General features: G+C 37.3%; 1 protein-coding gene across 3 annotated transcripts in view; it reads left to right on the forward strand.

The window, feature by feature from the left end:
- CENPK (centromere protein K) overlaps positions 1-21,475 on the forward strand; it is a 43,092-nt gene extending 21,617 nt beyond the window's left edge. For all 3 annotated transcript variants that reach the window (XM_007973904.3, XM_007973909.3, XM_007973914.3), the window contains 5 exons: positions 12,849-12,931; positions 13,031-13,129; positions 13,458-13,584; positions 17,700-17,753; positions 20,608-21,475. In XM_007973904.3, coding sequence (XP_007972095.1) covers positions 12,849-12,931; positions 13,031-13,129; positions 13,458-13,584; positions 17,700-17,753; positions 20,608-20,766 — 522 coding nt within the window. In that variant the 3' untranslated portion in view covers positions 20,767-21,475. The remainder of the gene's footprint in view (positions 1-12,848; positions 12,932-13,030; positions 13,130-13,457; positions 13,585-17,699; positions 17,754-20,607) is intronic.
- The last annotated feature ends 5,159 nt before the right edge of the window (positions 21,476-26,634 follow it).

Consider the following 26,634-nt stretch of genomic DNA (forward strand, 5'->3'; position numbering starts at 1 on the left):
CCTGGAAAGAAAGGACATGTTTCCAAGGATAGAGAGGAAAAAAATCAAAATATTTTTCCTAGTCTCCCTTGCCACTCAGTATAACATAGCACTTCTGTTACCAAAATGAGTGGGGAATTCTCCTCACCAGCAACCAATTCTTTGGCAGATTCTGCAGAAGATGATTCTCTCCTAAACACCAGTTGGGTGTCCTCTTAATTCACTTCAGTTCTGACACAGTCTACTTGGAGGTAGCATCAGATCCCACAGATTGGGCACTCAGTCCCACATGCTTAACCCTAGTTTCAGATACCAGTTGCCAGTAATAGATTGTCGCCTGTATTCTGACTGACTGTAAATTAGGGGTTTCCATGATCCCCTCCTCCTCAGGTTTGATTAATTTGCCAGAGCAGCTCACAGAACTCAGAGATAAACTTACTTTCATTTACTCATGTGTTGTAAGAGGTATTACAGAGGATACATGGCTGGGCATGGTGGCTCACACCTGTAATCCCAGCACTTTGGGAATCTGAAGAGGATGGGTCACTTGAGCCTAGGTGTTCAAGACCAGCCTGGGCAATATGGCAAAAGCCTGTCCCTACAAAACAAAACAAAACAAAACAAAAAAAAACAGAAATCTTTTGTGTGTGGTGGTGTGTGCCTGTAGTCCCAGATACTTGGGAGTCTGAGGTGGGAGGATTGCTTGAGCCTGGGAGGTTGAGGCTGCAGTGAGCCATGGTTGCATCACTGCCTTCCAGCCTGGGCAAGAGTGAAACCCTGTCTCAAAAAAAAAAAAAAAAAAGAAAAAAGATACAGATGAACAGCCAGATGGAAAAGATATGTAGGGCAAGTCATGGTGGAAGGGACATGGAGCTTCCATGCCATCTCTGGACATGGTACTCTCTAGAAACTTGCCTGTGTTCAGCTATCTAGAAGCTCCCCATACCCAGTTCTTTTGGGGTTTTATAGAAGCTTTGTAGGTATGTAGGTACGATTGATTAAATCATTTGCTGTTGATGACCAGCTTAACTCTCAGTTCTTCTACCCTCACCAGAGTTTTGAGGGGCGGTGCTGGAAGTCCTAACTCTCTAGTCAGTCTTTGGTCTTTTTTTATGACCCGCCCCCATCCTGATGTTACTGAGGGGCTCCCAGCCGTCACTCAACTCATGCATAAAAAGATACCACAATAGGGGTAAAGACCAAATATATGTTTTACAGTATCACAATGTTATTGCATAGTGGAGTAAATATCATTCTTGTTATAAAGAGGCAAAGAGCTTGGCTGAATTGCATTCCTGCCCTAGTGTTTTGTGAAAGATAGAACTTATAGGAATGAAGTTGAATCTTTGAGGAGATAGTTAAGAAAAGTGTTGAAGGTATGGCTTGACTTCTCTTACCTGTGTATAGTAAAATGTGGGAAGAGAAAAATGACTTAAATTGATAATAAAAAATGAAGCTGAATTTAAATGTTTGAAAAATTGTCAGCCTATCCATATTGTAAAGAATGAGAAAGGCTGTTTGGGAAAGAACTTAAAGGGTGTGGCCAAATGACCATCTGATATGGAGATTAGTCAGCCATCTCAACTGAAGCCAGGAGCTGTTGTTCAAAACAATGGAAGAATGCAATGTAAGGGCTACTGGAGTCTGTGGGACCTTGAGCTGTACTGCCTAGCATGAACTCATGCTGTGGGCTCTGCTCCCTATACTTAAACTGTGTTCATCATTGCCCCAGGTGCAGCTTCCGTGTGTCTAGATGTGGCAGAGGCTGCAGTGGTCACCCTTCTGGAGGGTCATATCTCCTCCAGGGTGCAGAATGCAGAAGCCAGGGGTAATGGCTGGTTCCACCTGGGTTTTAAAGGAAGGAGCCTCCTGGCAGAGCCTTCAGCTTATGACATCAGCCCAGGAGAGCCATGGTGCCCAGGCACAGCGATACTGTGAGTGAAGCACAGACAGAGCTGCTGGAAGGCCATTTTGCCAAGCTGTGGGAACAAGGATGCTCAGAGCTGTGGGGCCCCAAATCCCTGCTCAGCAAAGCTGCAGGGGCAGAACCACCTTCACTAGTGGGCCTGGAAAACAGCATCAAACCAAAGATTATTCTTGGGCCTTAAGATTTAATGTTGTTTACCCTGTTGTGCTGGGAGTTAATTGGGACGTGTTACCCCTTCTTTCCTATTTTGGAATAGAAATGTCTGTCCTATGTCCCTCCCACCATTGTATTTTTGAAGCACAAAACCTGTTTGATTTCACAAGTTCACAGCTGGAGATCAATTTGCTTCAAAATCTATTGTACTGTGAATTTTACTCATTTAATTTAAATCATATTTAGATGAGATGTTAGACTTCAAACCTTTGAGTTGATGGTATTATAAGTTAAGACTTTTGTGGCCATTGGGATGGAATGAATGTACTTTTGCATGTGAAGAAGACATGAATTTCTGAGTTTTAAATATGAATGTCCAGACAAGGATCATAGAACTTTCTCAAACCTTAAATGTCAATAATGTCATGTTTTTAAAGTGTCAGTTCATAAGGTTAAAATATAGAAGAGAAGATAGAAGCAAACAAAAATTTTTACAAGTTATAGAGCATGGAAAGAGGTAAGTATGTGCCTAGAGACAGAAATCATGATGAAAAGAGTTTGTCTGCCCCCACAGAATTGAAGAAAGTCTTGGGATTTGAAGGAACCTGTTACTGCAAAACTCAGAGTTCAAGTGTGGAGCTAAAATCAAGGCTATTTCTTTAAAATAGGAATATGAATGGTTAAATTTTCTTAGCTTACTGTTGCTAACTTCTTACCCATATATCTGAAAACTGGAAGTATATGATATGGAGACAGTAAACTAGTGAGCCTCTTGACTCAGGGATACCAGGTTGGGTGGTTAGTAGGGGTGGTGTGCAGGTCAAAAGTCACAAAGATCAAGTTAACATTTTTATTTTGCATGGTGTACTGCTAGTTCCTTCCATTGCGCTCTCTGTCTACAGAGGTCCCTAGTGTTTTATGAAAGATAAAACTTACGAGGAATGAAGCTGAATCTTTTGCTGAGGAAATACTTAAACGAAATGTTGAAGGTATGGCTTGGCTTCTCTTGGACTGTATAGTAAAAGTGAGAAGAGAAAAATGACAAATTGCTAATCAAAAAAGAACATAGCCTTAGACGGGAGATAAAATATTTTCAAGAGAAAATATTTCTAAGTAGTAATATATGGAGTCCCCAGTGAAAAAGCAGGGTGGGCACACATCATAAAGCCTTATTCATAAACATAGCATTCTTAATAAGTTTTTGAATTTTAAATACAAATGTCCAGACAAGGATCATAGACATCTGTGAAATGTCTCCAAGTTGAAAGACAGAAGTTCAAAACAACTGAACAAAGATGAGCCTCAAGGAGAGACAATTCAGGGAACCAACGAGAATTTAAAGAAATAATACCATCCACAGGATAAGAAAAAATTTTGATTCCACAAAATAACAATGCCAGTTTTTTTAAAAGGACCACTTTACGCCATCTGGGATGGCTATAATCAAAGAACAGACAATAATGTGGGTTGGTGAAGAAGTACAAAAATTGGAATAGCAATACATTGCTAGCGGCAGTATAAAATGGTATACTATTTTAGAAAACAGTGTGGAAATTTCTCAAAAGATAAAAGAGTTAGTATATGACGCAGCAGTTTCATTCCTAGATATATACCCAGGAAGAATGAAAACGTGTGTATCCACACAAAAAGTTACACATGAATGTTCATAGCATCATTTTTCTTAGAGGCAAAAAGGGAAAACAACCTCAAATATCCATCAATTGATGAATGAATAAAATGCAATATATCCTAACAGTGGCACATTATTGGACAATAAAAGAAATGAAGTACAGGTACATGCTAAAATATGGATGTACCTTGAAAGCATGCTAAGTGAAACAAGCCAGTCACAAAGAACTGCTGTCTTACTCTGTTTCCTTCTGCTATTACAGAGAATCACAGACTGGGTATTTTATTTTTAAAAAGTTTGTTCACCAGTTGGGCGTGGTGGCTCACACCTGTAATCCCAGCACTTTGGGAGGCCAAGGTGGGTGGATCACGAGGTCAGGAGATCGAGACTATCCTAGCTAGCATGATGAAACCCTGTCTCTACTAAAAATACAAAAAAATTAGCCGGGCATGGTGGTGGGCGCCTGTAGTCCCAGCTACCTGGGTGGCTGAGGCAGGAGAATGGAATGAACCCAGAAGGCGGAGCTTGCAGTGAGCTGAGATCGCGCTACTGGACTCTAACCTGGGCAACAGAGCAAGACTCCATCTCAAAAAACAAAAACAAAAAGTGTATTCTCCTATAGCTGAAAAAGTTTATTAAAAAGTTTGTTCATACATAGTTGCAGGGAGAATTGAGCACATCTATGCAACTCTACTGGGAAAGAACTCCTGTAAGCTTATCCCGTGTGCCTTTTTCTTTGTCTATATTAACGTTTCCTCTCACTTTAACTCCAACAAAACAAAGTTTCACTTTTTTTAACTGCAGAGCTTTAAAAAGGTTGAGAATCTAAGAGCATGGTGTTGTTTCTGGTGAGGGAGGGCCATCTTACTGTATTATAGCACAGCAAAAGGATAGAAGGTGGAAATGAATACAAGAGACAGGAAAAGGGAGGTTGAACTGCTATGATAACTAACCTCCTCTGGCAATTATGGCATTAGTCATCTCATGAGGGTGGAGCCCCCAATTGCTTCCCAAAGACCCTACCTCTTAAAACCACCACAGTGGCAACCAAGTTTCTGTAGTCATGGAAATGTAAAGAATGGGTCAGGAATGGGAAAAAAGGACAATTGGAATAATAGAAGAAATAAAGCTAAACTCGAATTATAAAATTTTACTATTAGAGGTTGGAGAATATTAAAAAATGGAAGGCAGGAAATAAATAATACATGGACATTTTCTCAGAATAAAAGGTAATAATTCTCCTAACCCCCACCCCTATATACATATATTTTTTTCTTTGAAACAGGTTATTACTCTATTGCCCCGGTTGGAGTGTAGTAAGATTATAGCTGTCTCATCTCAAACTCCTGGGGTCAAATGATCTTCCTGCCTTAGCTTCCCAAGCAGCTAGGAGTACAGGTGTGTGCTACCATGCCTGGCTAATTTTTATATTTTTTATGTTTGTTTTTTCATAGAGGTGGGGTCTTACTATGTTGTTCAGGCTGGTGTCAAATTCCTGGTCTCAAGCAGTCCTCCCACCTTGACCTCCCAAAGTGCTGAGATTACATGCGTGAGCCACTGTGCTTGGCTTAGATAATGATTCTTTACATTGAAAAAGATCCACCAAATTTCCAACACAATTTTGAATGACCCGTGGTAGATGATCCAGCAAAATTTTTCCCTTTCGAGCAACTCTTAGCAACCCCAAACTAGCAACTGTAGCTTAGAGTGGCCAAAATCCAAACTTGATGCAGTGCCAGCATCTTTCCCAAAAACTTTCATTTTAGCTATTTTTCATTACAGTTAAAAATAAGAAGGGGATTGTATATTTAGCTTGCTTCTCATTTTACATTTTGTTGTATATTCAGTGAGCCAGCTCTACAGGAACTGGTTCTATGATTGTATATTTTACTAGTTACTTCTACCTACAGTAACTTACCGCAGTGCAGCTGTTGTTTTATACCATCGGTGACTTAGTAACACCTGGCATCAGAGTTTACCCACCCTGTAATCCTTCCTTTTCTCAAACAGTGCTTTCGTCATGTTTCAGCTAGCAGGAATTATTATAGCAAATCTCATTTGTAATGCTAGTTGGGTCAGAGTTTTCTCTAAGACTACCATCAGGTGCAATGATTTGTGGGATAGACTCACTGGACTCGGAAGAACTGCTGTTCTCTTGGTTGCAGCTTATTAAAGTGAGAGAGAACATTACAATGAACAAAGGAAAAGGCACATGGAATAAGCTTACAGGAATTCTTTCCCAGTAGAGTTGCATGGATGCACTTAATTCACCCTGCAACTATGTGTGACATCTCATGTGGTGAGTTGGCAACCAGGGAATCTCACTTGAGCCTTGTTGTCTAGGGGTTTTATTGGGGGTCAGTCAGGTATGCATGCAGTGCTTGTGTGACTGACCTTAACTATGTATACTCCATCCACCTAGAGTAAAAATGCATTCAACACAAATCACATAGTTATCATAAACTCTCTAATCAAACTGGTGCCATGTGACCCAAGGCTCTAGACATAGAAAAATGCTCATCAAGCAGAATATTCCAAGGGCTCAGAGCTTATTTTCAGGGAACTGACCAAGGGCAGTTCTGAAGACAGGCTTTAGTAATGTCAAGGTTTTTGCAATCTAGGCCTGCTGAGTTAACTCTTTACTGAACAATTGTCTTTTCACCTCCCTCCCTCCCTCTCTTCCTCTCTTCCTCTCTTCCTCTCTTCCTCTCTTCCTCTCTTCCTTCCGTCCTTGGCAGGGTTTTGCTCTGTCACTCAGGCTGCATTGCAGTGGCATCATCTCAGCTCATTGTAGCCTTGACCTCAGGCTCAAAGGATTCTCCTACCTCAGCCTCCTGAGTACCTGGGACTATGGGTGTGCACCACCACATCTGGCTAAGTTTTGTATTTTTTTGTAGAGATGGGATTTGCCATGTTTCCCAGGCTTGTGTGCACTCCTGGGCTCAAGTAATCTGCCTGCTTCAGCCTCCCAAAGCGCTGGAACTACAGGCATGAGCCACGGTGCCCGACTCCTTTTCACTTTCTCTGCGGTGTTTTGGAGAACTTAAGTTCCTAATTTGATTAACTCCAAACTCAAGTTTTCTGTTAAGGTCTGAGCTCAAAATCTAAGAACTGTTTGCCCCATTCAGGGTCACAAAGATTTTCTCCTATGTTTTCTGTTTAAAAGTTTTTAAGTTTTAGGTTTCAGTATTTAGGTTCATGATCCATTTTGAGTTAGTTTATGTATATATAGTATGAGTTAGTGATATAGGGTCTTTTTTTTTCCTTTGGATACTGACTGTTTCAGCGGTCTTTGTTGAAGAAACTGTCTTTTCTTTTTTGAATTTCCTTTACGCTTTTGTTGAAAATTAGTGACCATATATGTGTGTATCTATTTCTGAACTCTATTTTTCTCTATTCTGTGCTTTGGATATTTCTGTTTTTTTGTTCTGTGTGTCTGTCTTTAAGCCAATACCACATTATCTTTTTTACTGAAGCTTCAAAATAAGTCTTGAAATTAAGTATTATGAATTCTCTAACTTTGTTGTTCTTTCCAAAATTGTTTCATACTTCCATTAACTTTTAGATTTGGTTTGTCATTTTGCCCCATAAAAAGCTGGAACTTTCATTGAAATTTCCCTGAATCTATAGGTTAATTTGTGGAAGATTGCTATCTTTAACATATTTAGTCTGAATGCAGATCCATTAGCACTGTATCATCTTTGTATTTATTTAGGTCCCCATTTATTTGGTATTTAAAAATTTTGTCTCACTGGTATTTTGCAGTTTTCAGCATACAGGTCTAGTACATCTTTCGTCAAACTCATCCTTTTAGTATTTCATAATTTTGACTATTAAAATGGTATTCTTTTAAATTTCAATTTTTGTTGTTGTTGAGACGGAGTCTCACTTTGTCGCCCAGGCTGGAGTGCAGTGGTGCAATCTCAGCTCACTGCAAGCTCCACCTTCTGGGTTCACGCCATTCTCCTGCCTCAGCCTCCCGAGCAGCTGGGACTACAGGCGCCCGCCACCACGCCCAGCTAATTTTCTTTTGTATTTTTAGTAGAGACGGGGTTTCACCACGTTGGCCAGGATGGTCTCCATCTCCTGACCTTGTGATCTGCCCGCCTTGGCCTACCAAAGTGCTGGGATTACAGATGTGAGCCACCGTGCCTGGCCTTAAATTTTAATTTTTATTTATTACTAATAAATACAAATATAATTAATATTTATATATTGATTTTATGTCCTTGAGAAACTTTTATTCTATATATTTATTGAGATCAAACACAATTTTACATATTTTTCCCTTCTGTATGATTTTTATATCTTTTTGGGGGGTTATTTTGCTGTCCTAGAACTTGTACTTCAGTAAAATATTGAATAGAAATAGTAAGAATGGGCATCTTTTCCTTATTCCTGAGGTTATCAGAAAACATTTGCCCTTTCACCATTAAGTGTGATGTTAGCAGTAGGTTTTTCACATAGATACTTTTAATCAGATTGCAGAAATTTTCTTCTGTTACAGTTTATGAAGTTTTATTTTATCCTCCTACCCTCCCTCCCTTCCTCCCTCCCTTCCTCCCTTCCTTCCTCCCTTCCTCCCTTCCTCCCTTCCTTCCTCCCTTCCTCCCTTCCTCCTGTCCTTCTGTCCTTCTGTCCTTCCGTCCTTCTGTCTTTCCTTCTGTCGTTCCCACTCTGTCACCCAGGCTGGAGTGCAGTGGCACGATCTCAGTTCACTGCAATCTCTGCCTCCTGGGTTCAAGCAATTCTGCCTCAGCCTCCCGAGTAGCTTGGATTACAGGCACCTGTCACCGCTTTGGTCTAATTTATGTAGTTTTAGTAGAGACGGGGTTTCACGTTGTTGGCCAGGCTGGTCTTGAACTCCTAACCTCAGGTCCTCGGGCTCCCAAAGTGCTGGGATTATAGGCATGAGCCACCACCCCTGGCCTAAGTCTTTTATTTTAAAATCACAAATTAATATTGAATTTGGTTACTTACTCTTCTTGAATTTATTGAGGTTATTAAATGTTTTTCTCCTTTTTAAAATCTGTTGATATGGTGAATTACATTGATTGATTTTTTAAATTGATTTTTTTTTTTTTTTTTTTGGAGATGGAGTTTCGCTCTTGTTGTCCAGGCTGGAGTGCAATGGCATGATCTTGGCTCACTGCAATCTCCACCTCCCGATTCAACCAATTCTCCTGCCTCAGCCTCCCAAGTAGCTGGGATTACAGGCATGCTCCACCACACCTGGCTAATTTTATATTTTTAGTAGAGACGAGGTTTCTCCATGGTGGTCAGGCTGGTCTCAAACTCCCAACTTCAGGTGATCTGCCTGCCTCAGCCTCCGAAAGTTGTGGGATTACAGGCATGACCCACCGCCCCCGGCCTTAAAATTGATTTTATCTGCTTGCTTAACTGCATATTCCTGTGATAAACCCCACTTTGCCATAGTATATTAATCTTTCTTACTTATTGCTGAATGTAATTTGCTGAAATTTTATGAGATTTTTGCTTCTGTGTTCATGAGGTATATTGGTCTGTGGTTTTCTTTTTTGTGATGTCTTTGTTAGGCTTTAATACCAGCCTCATGGAACAAATTAGGAAGTATTCTCTTCTCTTCTAAAGAGTTTGTATAGAATAGAAATTTTTTATTCCTGACGTGTTTGTTTGAATTCTCAGATAAAACCATCTGGGCCTAAAATTTTCTCATAAACTGAATAAAAATTTAGAGATGAATAAAAATTTTCATCTGTGAAAATTTTTAATTAGAAATTTTGTAATTTTTAATTACAAATTCTGTTTCTCTGGAGCCAGATTTCTTATTTGTCTAAATGAGCTTTGGTAACTTATATCTCTCAAATAATTTATTTACCTAATTAGTGACAAGATTGTCCATAACGTTTCTCCATTATCATTTTAATGTTTGTAGTGATGTCACCTGTCTCATTTCTGATATTGGTGATTTATGTCCTCCTCCCCACCCAGTAATTAATCTAATTTTATTGACCTCAAAAACCAATTTTCATTGTTTTTTCCTTATTTTTTATGTTGTACTGATTTAACTTCTTTGTTGTTATTATTTCCTCAACTTACTGTGGGTTTCATTTGCTCTTTTTTCATATTTATGATAGAAGCTGAGGTTATTAATTTGAGAACTTTCTTTTCTTTTAAAATAGGCTTTTAGGCCAGGTGCAGTGGCTCACACCTGTAATCCCAGCACTTTGGGAGGCTGAGGTGGGCATATCACGAGGTCAGGAGATGGAGACTATCCTGGCCAATATAGGGAAACCATATCTCTACTAAAAATACAAAAATTAGCTGGGTGTGGTGGCATGCACCTGTAGTCCCAGCTACTTGGGAGGCTGAAGCCAGATAATCTCTTGAACCCGGGAGGCGGAGGTTGCAGTGAGCCAAGATAGTGCTGCTGCACTCCAGCCTGGCAACAGAGCGAGATTCCGTCTCAAAAAAAAACAGATTTTTAGTGCTCTGAATTCTCGTCTGAGTACTGCTTTTGCTTCATCCCAGAAATCTTGATGTTGCATGTCATTTGTTTGGGGGATGAAAAAATAAAAGACAAATTTTGATGTTAATGTTTTTATTTCTACTCAGTTATAATAATTTCCTATTTTCCTATTGGTTGCTTCTTTGACCCATGGATTATTTAGAAGTGTGTTTTTGGTATCCAAATGGTTGCAAAGTTTTCTAGATACCTTTCTATTATTTTTCAATTTAATGCCATTGTTAGACCATATTTAATATAATCAATATGGTAGCATTGAAAGATGTGTTATTGATTTATATTTTTGTGGGGGGAGGGAGGGTTGGGAGCAGAGGATCTTGCTCGATTGCCCAGGCTGGGTGCAGTGTTGATATCATAAATCACTGCAGCCTTGAACTCCTGGCCTCAAACAACCTTTTCACCTTAGCCTCCTAAAGTGATAGAATTACAGGAATGAGTTACCAGGCTTGGCCTTGATTTATCTTTCTTTTCATCCTACTGTTTTTCTGTTCCTGTTTTTTCCTTTTCCCACTTTCTTGGATTGTGTGTGGTGGTGTTGTTGATTGTGTGTATTGTTGTTGTTGTTGTTGTGGTGTTGTTGATTGTGTGTAGTGTTGTTGTTGTTGTTGTTGTTGTCGTTGTCGTCGTCGTCTTTGTTGAGGCAGGGTCTTGCTCTGTTAACCAGGCTGGCATGCAGTGGTATGATCTCAGCTCATTGCAGCCTCCACCTCCTGGCCTTATGTGATCCTCCCACCTCAGCCTTCCAAGTAGCTGGGACTACAGGCTTGTGGCATCATGCCTGGCTAATTTTTGTATTTATTTATAGAGACAGGGTTTTGCCATGTTGCCCAGGCTGGTGTCTAATTATCAGTATTGGCTTATTAGTTATTTCTTTTCTTTTTTTTTTTTCATAGTTTAGGGTTTGTAATATACATGTTGAACTTACCTGATTTATGTTTAAAAAGAGCTAATGGAAGCCCTTGTGATCAGGAGAATGGAACACTAGTGCTTATTGTAATTCTCTTTAGTCTTCTTTGTTGTTCCTGAAATCCCTCAAGCATACTTTTGCCTCCTGGCCTTAGTACTTAACTATTCCCTTTCCCTGGAACATTCTTTTGCTAGAGAATAACACGATGTTTTCCTTTGTCGTCTTTCTCTGTTTTTTTTTTTTTTTTTTTTGAGTCAGAGTCTCACTCTGTCACCCAGGCTGGAGTATAGTGGTTCGATCTCACTACAACCTCCGCCTCCAGGGTTGAGGCGATTTTCCTGCCTCAGCCTCACGAGTAGCTGGGACTACAGGCGCCCACCACCACTCCCGGCTGTTTTTTGTATTTTTAGTAGAGACAGGTTTCACCATCTTGGCCAGGCCGGTCTCGATCTCCTGACCTTGTGATCCACACGCCTGGGCCTCTCAAAGTGCTGGGATTACAGGCTTGAGCCACTGCGCCTGGCCTTTCTCTGTTACTTAAATGTTACCTGATCAGAGAAGTCTTTTCATATCATACTACCTAAAATGTCCATTTCTTGCTCTTCATGCCTTTACTTTTATTTTGATTTTTTTTTTCTTTATGACACTTGACCATTGCTGGAGTAAATGTCTGAATTCCTCTTTGTTCTGTTCATCTTTGCATCTCTCCCTCCTTCAGCAATGCCTAATAGTCAATGATTGATCACAAATTTGATTGAATGATTGATTGAATAAATATTGAATGGGTGAGTCATTTGTGTCTGTTTTGTACAGTCTCCTTAGAAAAGGTACCTGGGGCTGGGCACGGTGGCTCACACCTGTAATCCCAGCACTTTGGGAGGCTAAGGCAGGTGGATCACAAGCTCAGGAGTTTGAGTCCAGCCTGGCCAATATGGTGAAACCTAGTCTGTACTAAAAATACAAAAATTAGCTGGGCGTGGTGTGGCGCGCCTGTAATCCCAGCTACTCGGGAGGCTGAGGCAGGAGAATCATTTGAACCCGGGAGGCAGAGGTTGGTTGCAGTAAGCCAAGTTCACAACACTGCACTCCAGCCTGGGTGACAAAGCAAGACTCCGTCTCAAAAAATAAAAATGAAAAAGAAAAGAAAAGGTACCTGGGCCGGGCGCGGTCGCTTATGCCTGTAATCCCAGCACTTTGGGAGGCTGAGGCGGGCGGATCATGAGGTCAGGAGATGGAGACTATCCTGGCTAACATGGTGAAACCCCGTCTCTACTAAAAACACAAAAAATTAGCCTGGCATAGTGGCGGGCACCTGTAGTCCCAGCTACTGGAGGAGGCTGAGGCAGGAGAATGGTGTGAACCTGGGAGGCGGGGCTTGCAGTGAGCTGAGATGGCACTACTGCACTCCAGCCTGGGTGACAGAGCGAGACTCCGTCTCAAAAACAACAAAAAAAGAGAAAATACCTAATCTCTGATTACTGAGAACACACCATTATCTTGCCTTTCAATATGAAATTAAAATTTACTGCTCAAAACCCCTTCTGATATTTTTGAATTTAACCATAGAATATTACCACAAATTTAGCACCTACTGTATATTTACCTTTTCAAATGCTTTCTGCTAGGCTTTTTTACTACTGATGTCTGACTGGAAGTATCCTGGACCACTATGTAAATTTGACTGTTGTTCAGAAATAAAACTGTAAGATTAAAGACTAAGCAATTAATTTGAATTATTTTATTCTAGTTCCAAAAGCTGAGACAAGATCTTGAAATGGTACTGTCCACTATGGAGTCAAAGAATGAAAAGTTAAAGGAAGACTTAGAAAGGTATGTTTATGTTATAATTACTATTAATCATTCATATGTATTAAGTGGCCTTTAAAGTTTTATTTAGATATTGCTTGTTTTGTTTTTCCATGTCAAAAGAGAACAACGGTGGTTGGATGAACAGCAACAGATAATGGAATCTCTTAATGTACTACACAGTGAATTGAAAAATAAGGTTGAAACATTTTCTGAATCAAGGTATTAATTTTATGTTCTAGGTTTTTAAAATAAGAAAAGTATTTTATTTTTTGCGTTACATGAAACATAGATGAAGTTAAATCAGGAGTCTTGGCCTAACTTTTGTTAATTATTAGCTATTATATGATATTTTATGAGTGACTTGACTTGACTGTACCTTTGGTTTCTCTACTTGTTATATACACAATATTATTTTCAAAAAGGTAGTTATTTGGTTTGAGCAAATGAAGTTTTAACAAAGTTTTCGATCAACTTCATGAATAACTAGTTACATGTGCATATGTGTTTTATCAGTTAAATGTTTCTCTTAATTTTTTGAATCTATTAGAATCTTTAATGAGCTGAAAACTAAAATGCTTAATGTAAAAGAATATAAGGAGAAACTCTTGAGTACCTTGGGCAAGTTTCTAGAAGACCATTTTCCTCTGCCTGATAGAAGTGTTAAAAAGAAAAAGGTAAGTTTTAGAGAAGACATTTATATAAATTATCATATTTGAAATTATTTTAGGTGGGTTTAGAAGCATATTTTCTTATTTAGTTCAAAGGTATGCACATGTATGGAAATATGCCATTATTACATTATATTTATTGAAACACTAGAAGCAACCTAATTATTCAATAAAATGGGATTAAATATATGTATAGTTTTTTGGAGGGGGCGGGGGGACAGAGTCTCTGTCACTCAGGCTGGAGTTCAGTGGTGTGATCTCAGCTCACTGCAACCTCTGCCTCCTGGGTTCAAGTGATTCTCGTGCCTTAGCTTTCAGAGTAGCTGGGACTACAAGTGTGCGCCACCACACCCAGCTAATTGTTTGTATTTGTAGTAGAGAGGGGATTTCACCAAGTTGCCCAGGCTGGTCTTGAACTCCTGAGCTCAGGCAATCTGCCCACCTCGGCCTCCCAAGTGGGACGATTAGATGTTAGGATTACAGGTGTGAGCCACGGCACCCAGCCAGAGTATATTTTTTATATTATATCCATATGATGGGAGTAAGTCAACTTGTCATATAATGTATTGAACACCTTCAGAGAAGTTAATGAAATACAACTAATTGTTGAACAAATAAAACCCTGATGATTAAATTGTTTCAATCTAATTTATGTTTAAAAAATTGATAGTGCTTATGTCTGAGAGCTAGGATTGTAGGTGGTTTTTTTGCTTTTCACAATTTTTTTCAATTTTCTGTGATGAGTATGTACAACTTTTTAAATCAAAAGAATGATGTTTAAAATTTGTTACAGATTATTGTAAGTTATTGACTATTTTAATAGTAGCTATAATGAAATAAACCTTTTCTGAAAAAGCAAATAAATATTTTATTGAGTGGCAGAAGATTGTGAACAGTTCTTATATATATATACATATGGTGTTAAGACTTTTTTGAAATTGGAGTAATCATTGAATAATAATATGTTTAGTTTAATCATTTTCAGTATAAAATCTTTCATGTCTTCCTAGGGAATGAAGTCTGTAAACTTCTTAGAAATCTCTTCATTAGGATTTATACTATGGACTTCTATCTCCTCAGCCTCATTTCCCAACATTCATCCATCTCTTTCGTGAATCCATTCAGCTATGTCACCAGTTGACCTCTCACTTTTTTGTGGCTTACACATTGTTTTTTCTGCCTAGGTTAAAACCCTTCCAATCTGTTGAGGGTGGCAGATTCCTACTTAAGACAGTTCAAACATCTTTTGAGTGAAACATATGAAATTTAGGTGTTCTTTTATTTATTTATTTTTAATTTTTATTTATTTTTATTTTTGGGGACCGAGTCTTGCTCTGTCACCCAGGCTGGAGTGCAATGGTATGATCTCTGCTCACTGCAACCTCTGTCTCCCAGGTTCAGGCGATCAATTCTCCTATCCCAGCCTCCCAAGTAGCTGGGACTACAATTACATGCCACCACACCCAGCTAATTTTTTTTGTATTTTTAGTAGAGACAGGGTTTCACCGTGTTGTCAAGGCTGGTCTCAAACTCCTGACCTCAGTTGATCCTCCTGCCTCAGCCTCCCAAAGTGCTAGGATTACAGGCATGAGCCACCACACCTGACCTATTGATTGATTTTTTAGAGACGAGGTCTTGCTATGTTGCCCAGGTTAGACTTGAACTCCTGGGTTGAAACTATCCTCCCGCCTCAGCCTCCACACAACAGGTACTGCAGATGTGAGCTACTGAACCTGGCTCTAGGTGTCCTTTTATTAACACTTTTCAAATGATTTTGTTAGTGTTATTTATGTCTATCTCTCCCTTCACCCCCATGCCCTGTGAGCTACTTGATGTGTTCAGTTCATCTTTGTATCTCTTCTATCTTGCGTATCTTTTATATAGAGCCTTCTCAGTTCATATTTGTTGAATGGATGTGAATATAATAAGAAAAGGAGAAAAAGTTCTGTTTGTTTTTGTTTTTACTATCTGTGTTCTTTTTACTCTTCCCTTATAATTGTCTATAGGCTTTATATTTGTTATGGACTGTGTCTTCCATTCTATTATTGTTTTTTACCTCTTATTTATTTGTGAAAGTATGACAGCCTTCTTTTGGCCATTTCATTAAAGTCATGATTCCTTGCCTCTTTATGACTTTAATCTTGCAACAACTCACTGATGTATTTTCTGGTCCCAGTCTCCTCCATTTTTTTCAACTTTTTTTGGTTGCTTTTGCTCCACTAATAGAACCGGAGGTTTGAGGCATCCTTAAAAGGAAGCTTGATTACCATGAGCCATTTTGGGGTCATTAAGTCAGATTTGATAACCTCACTTCTTTTTTCCAAGATAATACTAATCCTAATCAGAAAGTTTTGAATTAGGATTAGTATTATCTTGGAACTTTCTAGCAGCTTCCTTTAGAGTCTGTCCTGTTGAACATTTTTAACAATAACTTAGGTAAAGAGATAGAATATATGGCTATCAAAGTTTACAAATGACATGAAAGTAAGAGGGCTAGATAGTAAATATGTTGGATGACGGAATAAAGACTTTATTTCTTAGCTAGTTAGGAACTAAGGCAAATAAAATAGGATGATGTTTAAGTAGAAATACAGAGGATATCTATGTTTAAAACATTATAGAATAAGGAAGACATTTTTAGCTAGATATATGAAAAATACTTTGGCATTTTAGATGATAGTATTCTCAGAAGTCCACAAGGAAAAAATAGACGTCTAAAAGCTAATACCATCTTAAATTTAATGTATAGAATTCTAGTCTCCGTAATTATGAAAGTGGGTGTTCTTTTTTTGTCTTCGGTAGTCGAATCACACCTAGATCATTGTGGGAGACTAGATGAAGGAAAACAAAAGACAAATTAGAGCACATTCAGAGAATAATCATGGTATTGAGAAGCCTCAAATTTGTGCCATATGAAAAATATTGAGGTGGGGTGTGGTGGCTCACACCTGTATTCCCAGCACTTTAGGAAACTAAGGTGGGAGGATTACTTGAAGCCAAAAATCTGAGACCAGTTTGGACAACGTAACAAGACCCTGCCTCTACAAAACAAACAAATTTAAACGAAAACGTTACTGTGTCATGTGCTTGTAGTTCCAGCTACTCAGAAGGCTGAGGTGGGAAGATAGCTTGAGCCTAGGAAGTCAAGGCTGCAGTGAGCTATGATAGCACCACTGCACTCCAGCCTGGGTGACAGAGTGAGACCCCGTCTCCAAAAAAAAGAAAAAAATAATTGAAGAAACAAACGGTGATTAATGTGAAAAAGAGAAGACTTGGGCCTTATAATAGCAGTCTTCAAATATTTGAGGAACTCTTGGATAGAATTGGAGTGAGATTTGTTCTCTGTCATTCCAAGGAAGAAACAACTAATGAGTTAACATGACAAACTGTCAAGAGCTATAGAAAGATGATTAAGTCTCTCATAAGAGCAAGTTTCCTGTACTGAAACTGCATAAATGTACTCTAGAATGTCATTTGGGGAGTTTTTATTGGGGGATTTAAATACTAAATTTTTTATATGATTATATATAATGTGTATATCTATTATATGTTTATGGATAGTTTTAATTGTATCTTCCAGTTACTATAAAAGTTTTCACTGTCTTAGAAGATATTTCCACTGCATTTTTATGAATCTGACTTAAATACAATAACATTTACTTTCAGAATTTTTTGTCACTTAATTATGAATATTTGATTTTAGTTACTTTATACCATTACAACTAAAAAATACTAATTTTAAAACTCTTGGCCAAGCATGGTGGCTCATGCCTGTAATCACAGCATTTTGGGAGGCCAGTGTGGGCAGATCACCTGAGGTCAGGAGCTCCAGACCAGCCTGGTCAAGATGGTGAAACCTCGTATCTACTAAAAATACAAAAATTAGCCAGGCGTGGTGGTGGGAGCGCCTGTAATCCTACCTACTTGGGAGGCTGAGGCAAGAGAATCACTGGAACCCAGGAGGTGGAGGTTGCAGTGGACCGAGATTGGCCATTGCACTCCAGCCTGGGCGCCAAGAGTGAAACTCAAAAATAAAATAAAAGTCTTGTAAAAACAGTCCAATATTTCACCATTGGCAGAACTGAAGTGGTAATTGTTTGTTATTCACATTTCTCTTGAAGAAAAACATTCAAGAATCAACTGTACAGCTGATAACACTGCATGAAATGTTAGAGGTAAGTGTTTTGTGTACTTTGTCTTGTCTTGAAGCTGTCTCTTAATTAGTTATTTGTGAACAATTAGACTTGAAAAACAAGAAATAATTCTTAAAGTATTCATCATTCTTTATTAAATATATTTGTAATAATATATCTTTGGTATAAAATTAGTTTCTGTTCCCTGTATAGTACTGAGAGGAATATTGTTATTTTAAAAATAATGTTAATTTAAGGTCTATCTCTTAATCATATTCTCAAGATTTATTACAGGTAAAGTTTTTATCTAGGTATGAGCTGACAGGGTGAAAAAAAGTTTTTAATGATGTCATCTATTATTTACATAGTAAAATTCTATGCTGTTACATTGACTCTTTAATTGGTAGCTCTGTACTCTGTATAAAATACATAATGAACTTAAAGATTTCTTCCACAAAGTTGTAGGAATTGTACAATTTAAAAAAAAATAACGTCAGTCTCTTTTCTTGTAATGTAAGTACTGAGTTTTCCAACTTTCTCTTGACTTGACATATACCTTGTTTTATAAATATCTTCGACCTTTTCAAAAATGTTTTTGAACCTCAACCATATTATCAATTATTTTAAATACTTTGGAAGATCTTGATATGACAATTCATGACAAATTGGGCAGAAAGGAAAATGAAATAGTGTATGAAGAACAGGGTATTTACCAATTAGTGTACCCCCTTTTAAAATCATTGGTAAATTTTGAAGAAAGAGTGATTTCAGAAAATGTGTTTCATTTAACTTAATGAACTAGGTGTTAAAAGTCTCTTTTTGCCCAGCTGACAAGTTTTGGTTCCTCAGGATTTAATACAGAATATTATTGCTTTGAAAAGCAAAATACAAATATATATTAGATTTGTAATTAGAATATTTTAACATATTTCTAGCTACTCTAGTTTATGCTGAAACTAAATTGTCTATAGTTTCTCATGGATGACTTAACTTTTTTTTTTTTAATAAAAATTGTCAGTCATGGAAATACTAAAAGGTATTACATGTATAATTTTTTAGTAGTGTACATAGTATGTACCATATGTGTTAGGCCATTCTTGTATTGCTGTAAAGAAATACCTGAGATTGTATAATTTGTAAAGAAAAGGAGTTTAATTGGCTCCTGGTTTGCAGGCTGTACAAACATGACACTGGCATCTGCTCAGCTTCTAGGGAGGCCTAAGGGAGCTTTTACTCATAGCAGAAGGTGAAGCAGGAGCAGACAGTTTACGTGGCCAGAGTGGGAGCAAGAGGGAGGGGGAAAGGTACCCCACACACTTTTAAGGAACCAGATCTTGCAAGAACTCACTGTCATGAGGACAGCACCAAGGGGATATGCTAAAGCATTCACGAGAAATTCACCCTGATGATCCAGTCACCTCCCACCAGGCCCCACCTCCAACACTGGGGATTACATTTCAATATGAGATTTGGCAGGGGATACACCTAAACTATATCAGCATATAAAACTTAGCATTAGAATCCTAAGTTTGTCTCCAAGGCTCATATTGTCAGTGATAAAGGAACTAATATTAAAACTGCAGTTAGGTTAAAAATAATATGATTAAAATTAGAAATGCAAAATAGGAAAGATTTGTACTAAAATAAGCCATTTGTACTAAAATAAGCCATTGCTCTAAAATACAATTAATATTTAGTTCTATATCATGGTACTCAAAAGAAATGAGGCCAAAGCTTTTTTCCTCCCATGGGATGTGGGACATGAAATAATTAATGATAGTTGAAAATTTTATTTCAAGAAATAAGGTATTACAAAATTTTATTGAGATTAGAGCTTGATGGATTAATTTGATTTATTTCTATGGCACTTTGTAATTGTATAAATTATGCCTTTTCTTTTCCATGTTCCTTAAAATAATAGCATCTTTCAGTTAAAAATTTGGCCTGACAAATTTTTGAGATGCGGAGGTAATTTTGAGATATGGAGTCTAATCCAGGATCCACCACTGATTATGTGCCCCTGAGGAATCTCTTAACTCTTCTGAGTTCTAGTTTTATAATTTGTGAAGGCACTGGAAGATAGTTGAGGAGGCAAAATAATAATTGATCTACATTTAGCGTTTTTCACTGTATTTCATAACATTAGTATTCAAACAATTGTAAATACTTCTTTCTTCAGAAGACTTTTATAATAGCAGTGGATTTGGGAAAGACAGCTGATTCTCACTTCACATTAGCAAGCTTTCCCAAGCTTGTTTGATCACAGAACCCTGTTTTTCAGGAACTAAGAACATCTTCAGGGAGACTAATTCTATGGAATGCAGTTTGGAAAATGCTAGCCTATATAATTTAATACAAATAATAAAAATTCAATTTGTGGTTGTAATTCCACAATATCCTTAATGAAGATCAGGGATACTCAGGATGAAGCTGAAGGAAGCGATGATGATAAAATTGAATCTTGTAAATATTTATCAGAAGAATAGGTGTTTTGTGGAGGACAGGACCAGTGATTTTTCCCTCAAATATTAAGACACATTTGCTCACTTTCTTTTTAACTTTTTTGTGTTTTTTGTGAAATATTAATTTTTTAAGATTTTTGTCTTTATCCTAAAGAAGATATTAATCCCAAGAGAAGTGGGAGAATTGTAAATTCTTTCTTACCAATTTTTAGGAAATGTTTTTCTAAATTAAAGATGCAAAACTTCACTTTAAAGTTTTTTTCATTAGCTAATACCCATAGTCCTTTCAAAAAGGAAATTCAAATTTGTAGATTAAAAGTATTAAACAGTTGTTGAAAAAGAAAAGAGGTCAATATTCTTTGACAGAAAACTTTATTATAGCTGTATTGACTTTTTCCCAAGTAAAGTATATTTTGAATGATATTTTCTCCTAGATTCTTATAAATAGATTATTTGATGTTCCACATGATCCATATGTCAAAATTAGTGATTCCTTTTGGCCACCTTATGTTGAGCTGCTGCTGCGTAATGGAATTGCCTTGAGACATCCAGAAGATCCAACCCGAATAAGATTAGAAGCTTTCCATCAGTAAAAGGATGTTTTCTTTTTTCACACAGTAAAAAAATCTTATCATTCAAGGATATTGGAACCACAGGACTATTTGGATAAAAAACATTATTTGCAAATTAATGCACATAGTCCATCTTCCTTTTATCGCTAAATGGCATGTGCTGCCATCTATTATTCATTTTTAAATGATCCTTTCTTCAGTCAGTGCTTTGGTGTTTTAAACTATATGGAGAAGAATGCAGGTAGATAATATTCTAGGCATAAAACATTTAATATACCTTACCTCATGCAATATTCTTTGGAAAATTCTTTGTTGATTTATTATATTGCTAATGTTTTCTTAAAATGTATAACAATATCTTTCATGCATTTTGAGTTCCAATTGGTGCTTCTTTATATTTAGAAATTATAATGGGAAGGTCATTTAATTTGCAGATGGTTTTAAAATTGAGGTAATATCTGATATAGAAGCTGGCATAATTTAAAAGTATTTAGCAAATTGTTTCGTATGTACTGCCTTATTTCTAGTTTTGTTTAAAATTGGAATATGAAAAACTAATGGATAAAGCTAGCATAAAATTGATTTTAGTTTGTATTATTCATATACCATGTAACCTTATATATTAATCTACTCTTGATTCTGCTAATTATTACCAACAAAATTGTATTCATGACATTTTATTAATCCTCTGTGAATTTTCTTTAAATAAAATTATTTCTAAAAATCTCTAGCAATTGGTGATGTGGGATATTTTTATAAGTAGCAAATACTTTTTAAAGCTGGATAAATTAAGATATAGGACTCATTTAGTATTACATACAAGCTAAACTAGAGAATCCTAAATCCATTTAATATCATTAGTTTTCTAAGAGAAATTTGTTACTTTTTTACTTGAAAGTGCTTCCTACTGTATATTATCCAAGTTCCTTGCTTACCTTAATTGCTTCATATTTTCTAAAGTAAACAAATAATATTTGAAGTATACCAATCCCTCTGTAGAAAATACAAATACTATTATATTTTAGGGAATGTAACTCTTTTAGGGGAAGATGATACATAAAGTACCTCCTAGAATACTCGAGTTGGATATTGAAGGGATGAGCAACTTTTTACTCTTTGAAGTAACTGGAGAGGGAAGAAATGGCAGTGTAGGTCTGACAAGAATTCTTCAGAGCAGGTGGTACTGTTGTCCATGAATTACTAGCAAAACACTTTTGGTGTTTGCTAATGAAAACATTAAAAATATGTAAATCGAGCCAGACATGGTGGCTCACGCCTGTAATGCTAGCACTTTCGGAGGCCAAGGTGGGTGGATCATTTGAGGTCAGGAGTTCGAGATCAGCCAGGCCAACATGGTGAAACCCTGTCTTTACTAAAAATACCAAAAATTAGCTGGGTGTGGTGGTGCACACCTGTAATTCCAGCTACTTGAAGGCTGAGGCAGGAGAATCGCTTGAACCTGGGAGGCAGAGGTTGCAGTGAGCCAAGATTGCGCCGCTGCACTCCAGCCTAGGCGACAAGAGCAAAACTCCATCTCAAAAGAAAAAAAAAAAAGTAATCCTTATGCTTGCAGTGTCTACCAATAGACCGCATTTTTCTAAAAGTTTGTATGGGGTATGTCAATAGGCTACCAGCTGCTAAATGTAGTGTATCAAATACTTTATTGCATTTTATGACATGCTGACTCAAAAATTAGTAAGTGAAAAGTTGCTAATGGCTTATTTTTAATATTAATACTTTTCCTAGATTATTGTTTATCCTACAACTTTGTTTTGATGGAATCTTGCCTGTTTTTTTTTTAGCTTCTAGAGATGTAAAATTCTTAATTTATTTTTTATTATACAAGAAATAAATGCAGATATTACAGATAGAAGTGAAATGTCCTTTGATATTTCCTATCTAGGTCGTCCTCTCTGCCTTGGGGTAACCACTATTTGATGCATGCTGTTATTTTTCATGTTACATGATTATTCTCTTCTATCATTTGACTGTGTCCAGAAGTTCATCCATTTTAATCTTGTTTTGCAACAATCAGAGAGCCAGTTCACATGATGGTAGATTGTTATATATCTGTTTAATCCTGGTAAGAGAGCAGAGACAATGGAATTGTACGGGATGCTAGATTAAACTTAGAGAAGGCAGAAAAGTGGAAGACAAGAACAAAAGAAGAGCAATTAATAGAAAACATTAACAGATATAGTAATTTATATCAATCAGTTTAAATGTGAGTTGTCTAAATACACTAATACACAGATACTGTCACAGAAGATTAAAAAACAAGACTAAGCAAGAAATCCACTTTAAATACAAAGATGGAGAAAGATACATCACGTGTTAATGGACTGAATGTTTATGTTCCCCCTGTTCCCCAAATTTGTATGTTGAAGCCCTAACTCCCAGTGTGATAGTATTTGGAGATAGGGATCTTGGAAGATAATTAAGGTTAGGTGGCACCATGACTAACATAAGGTTAGTGTCCTTATAAGAAGGGACACAGAGAGCTTGCTCTCTTTGCCATGTGAAGATAGGACTAGAAGGTAGCTGTCTACAGATGAGAAAGCCTTCCCCAGAAATTGTGATGACACCCTGACCCCAGACTTCCAGTCTTCAGAAATTTGAGAAAAAGAAAATTTATGTTGTTTAAGTCACCTAGTGTATGGTATTTTGTTAGGGTAGCCTAGATAGACTAACATATCAAACTACACTCATGAAAAGAAAGCTGGAGTAGCTGTATTTCATACAAAGCTGACTTCAGAACAAGGAAAATGATCAAGCAACATATGGTGATAAAGGGGTAATTAACTTTTAATAAAAGACACCATAGAATGTATGTCTTTACAAAGGAATTAAATTAGAAAATACCTGGAAAATCCCAAAATACTTGTAGATTAGGGAGCACACTTTTAAACACATAGGTCAAAGAAGTCTCAAGAGAAAATATATTTTGAAATAAATGAAAATACAAATTATCAAAATTTGTGAGATGTGACTGGGCGCAGTGGATCATGCCTGTAATCCCAGCACATTGGGAGGCCAAGGCGGGTGGATCATGAGGTCAGAAGATTGAGACCATCCTGGCTAACACGATGAAACCTCATGTCTACTAAAAATACAAAAAATTAGCTGGGCGTGGTGGCGGGCACCTGTAGTCCCAGCTACTTGGGAGGCAGAGGCAGGAGAATGGCATGAACCTGGGATGCGGAGCATCCAGTGAGCAGAGATGGCACCACTGCCCTCCAGCCTAGGGAACAGAGCGAGACTTTGTCTCAAAAAAAAAAAAAAAAAAAAAAAAAATTGTGAGATGCAGCAAAAGCAGTGGCTAGAGGGAAATTTATAGTATTGAATGCATATATTGGAAAACGTTAAAGATCTAAAATCAATTACTACTTTAGGAAATTAGAAAAAGAAGAGCAAATTAAATGCAAAGTAAGCAGAAGAAATAGTAGAGTAGAAGTCAATAAAATTGAAACAAAAACAATAGAGAAATTCAGTGAAACAAATGAAATTCAATGAAAAGTTAAAATTTATAAAACTTCCTGCCATAACAAAAGAAAAAACAAAAGTTACTAAAATCTGAAATGAAAAGAGGTGCCATTATTATTACTCTTCTTCTGAACATTAGGACATTAGAAGGATAATAAAGGAATGTTATGAGCAATTCTGAGTGCACAAATTTGATAACAGATGAAATGGACCAATTTTGTGAAAGACACAACCTACCAAAACTCACACAAGGAGAAATAACTGCCTTGCATAAACTTATAAAATAAATTGAATCAATTATGAGCTTCCAAAATAAAGCACTGGTCTCAGATGGCTTCACTCGTGAATTCTACCATTCAAGGAGAAAGTGATGCCAGTTTTATACAGTCTATTTTAGAAAATAGAAGCAGAGGAAATGTTTTAACACATTCTGTGAGGCCAGGTGTGGTGACTCATGCCTGTAATCCCAGCATCTTGGGAGGCTGAGGCGGGTGGATCACAATGCCAGGAGTTTGAGACCAGCCTGACCAATACGGTGAAACCCCATCTCTACTAAAAATACAAAAAAAAAAAAAAAATTAGCCAGGCATTGTGGCGCGTGCCTGTAATCCCAGCTACTCGAGAGACTTAGGCAAAAGAATCACTTGAACCTGGGATGGGGAGGATGCAGTGAGCTGAGATTGCGCCACTGCACTTCAATTCAGCCTGTGTGACGAAGTAAAACTCTGTCTCAAAACAACAACAACAACAACAAAAGCATGTGAGGCCAGAATTATCCTGATAACAAAATTAGGTAAAGTTGTTACAAAAAAGGACTACAGACCAGTATCTCTCATGAACATAGCTGTAAAAATTCTCAACAGAATATTAGCAGATCTGCCAGGCATGGTGGCTCATGCCTGTAATCCCAGCACTTTGGGAGGCCAAGGTGGGTAGATTGCCTGAGGTCAGGAATTTGAGACCAGCCTGACCAACGTGGAGAAACCTTGTGTCTACTAAAAACACAAAATCTGCCGGGCATGGTGGAATATGCTGAGGCTGGAGGCTGAGGCAGGAGAATCACTTGAACCTAGGAGGAGTATGTTGCATTGAGCTGAGATCACACCATTGCACTCCAGCCTGGGCAACAAGAGCGAAACTGTCTCAAAAAACAAACAAAGAATATTAGCAAATCTAACACAACAATATATAACAAAAAACTATACAGCACAGTCAAGTGGCATTTATTTCAGGTATGCAAGGCTGATTCAACAAATCAGTTTATACAATCCATTACATTATCACACTAAAGGAGAAAAGTCATGATCATATCAATAGAGGCAGAAAAGCCATTTGACAAAAAAGCCAACACCTATTTGTGATAAAAACAAAGCTCTCAGCCAACTAGGAATATAAGAAAACCCTTAACTTCATAAAAAGTATCTACAAAAAACCTACAGCTAACATACTTAATGGTGGGACATCAGATGCTTTCCCTTGAAGAACGGAAACAAGGCAAGTAGATTACATCATTCCTATTTAATGTTGCTCTGGAAGTTCTTGCTAATGCAATAAGACAAAATTCCTATGTCTCAACGAAAAATAATTTGGAACTAAAACCTGAATATAGTAAGTTTACAGAGAATGTATGGTTCATACACATTCAGTTACTTTCTTGTATATACCAGGGATGAACATTTGGAATTAGAAATTTAAAACATTTACATTAGCACCAAAAGAGAGTAGAGAGAGAAGAAAGGAAGGAAGGAAACGAAATTAACTTTGTACAAGATCTATATGGAAAACTACAAAAGTCTCATGAAACAAATTGAAGATAGAAATAAATAGAAGAATATTCCATGTTCATGTGTAGGAAGACTAAATATTGTTAAGATGTTATGTCTTCCTGACTTTACAGATTCAATGAAATCTCAATAAAAATCCTAGCAAGGTACTTGTGGATGTTGACAAAATTTTAAAGTTAATGAGGGAAAGACCCAGCGTAGCTGCCAAGATACTTAAGAAGAACAAAGTTGGAGGACTGACACTGACTTTGGCAATGACTTTTTAGCTACAACACCAAAAGCATGATTCATGAAAGAAAAAAATTAGTTGGACTTTATTAAAATTAAAAACTGCTCTGTGAAGGACACTGTTAAAATGAAAAGATATGCCACAACCTGGGATAAAAATTTTGCAAAATATATATGATAAAGGATTTATATCCAAAATATACAATGAACTCTTTAAAAATCAACAATAAGGAAAACCAATTAAAAAGTAGGTAAAAGACCATTTGGCGGGGGGTGCCCAAGATGGCTGAATAGGAACAGGTCCAGCCTGCAGCTCCCAGAGTAAGTGACACAGAAGACGAGTGATTTCTGCATTTTCAACTGAGGTATTGGATTCATCTCACTATGGCGTGTC

The sequence above is a fragment of the Chlorocebus sabaeus genome, chromosome 4 (assembly GCF_047675955.1).
Source record: "Chlorocebus sabaeus isolate Y175 chromosome 4, mChlSab1.0.hap1, whole genome shotgun sequence".
In the NCBI taxonomy this organism is placed as follows: Eukaryota; Metazoa; Chordata; class Mammalia; order Primates; family Cercopithecidae; genus Chlorocebus; species Chlorocebus sabaeus.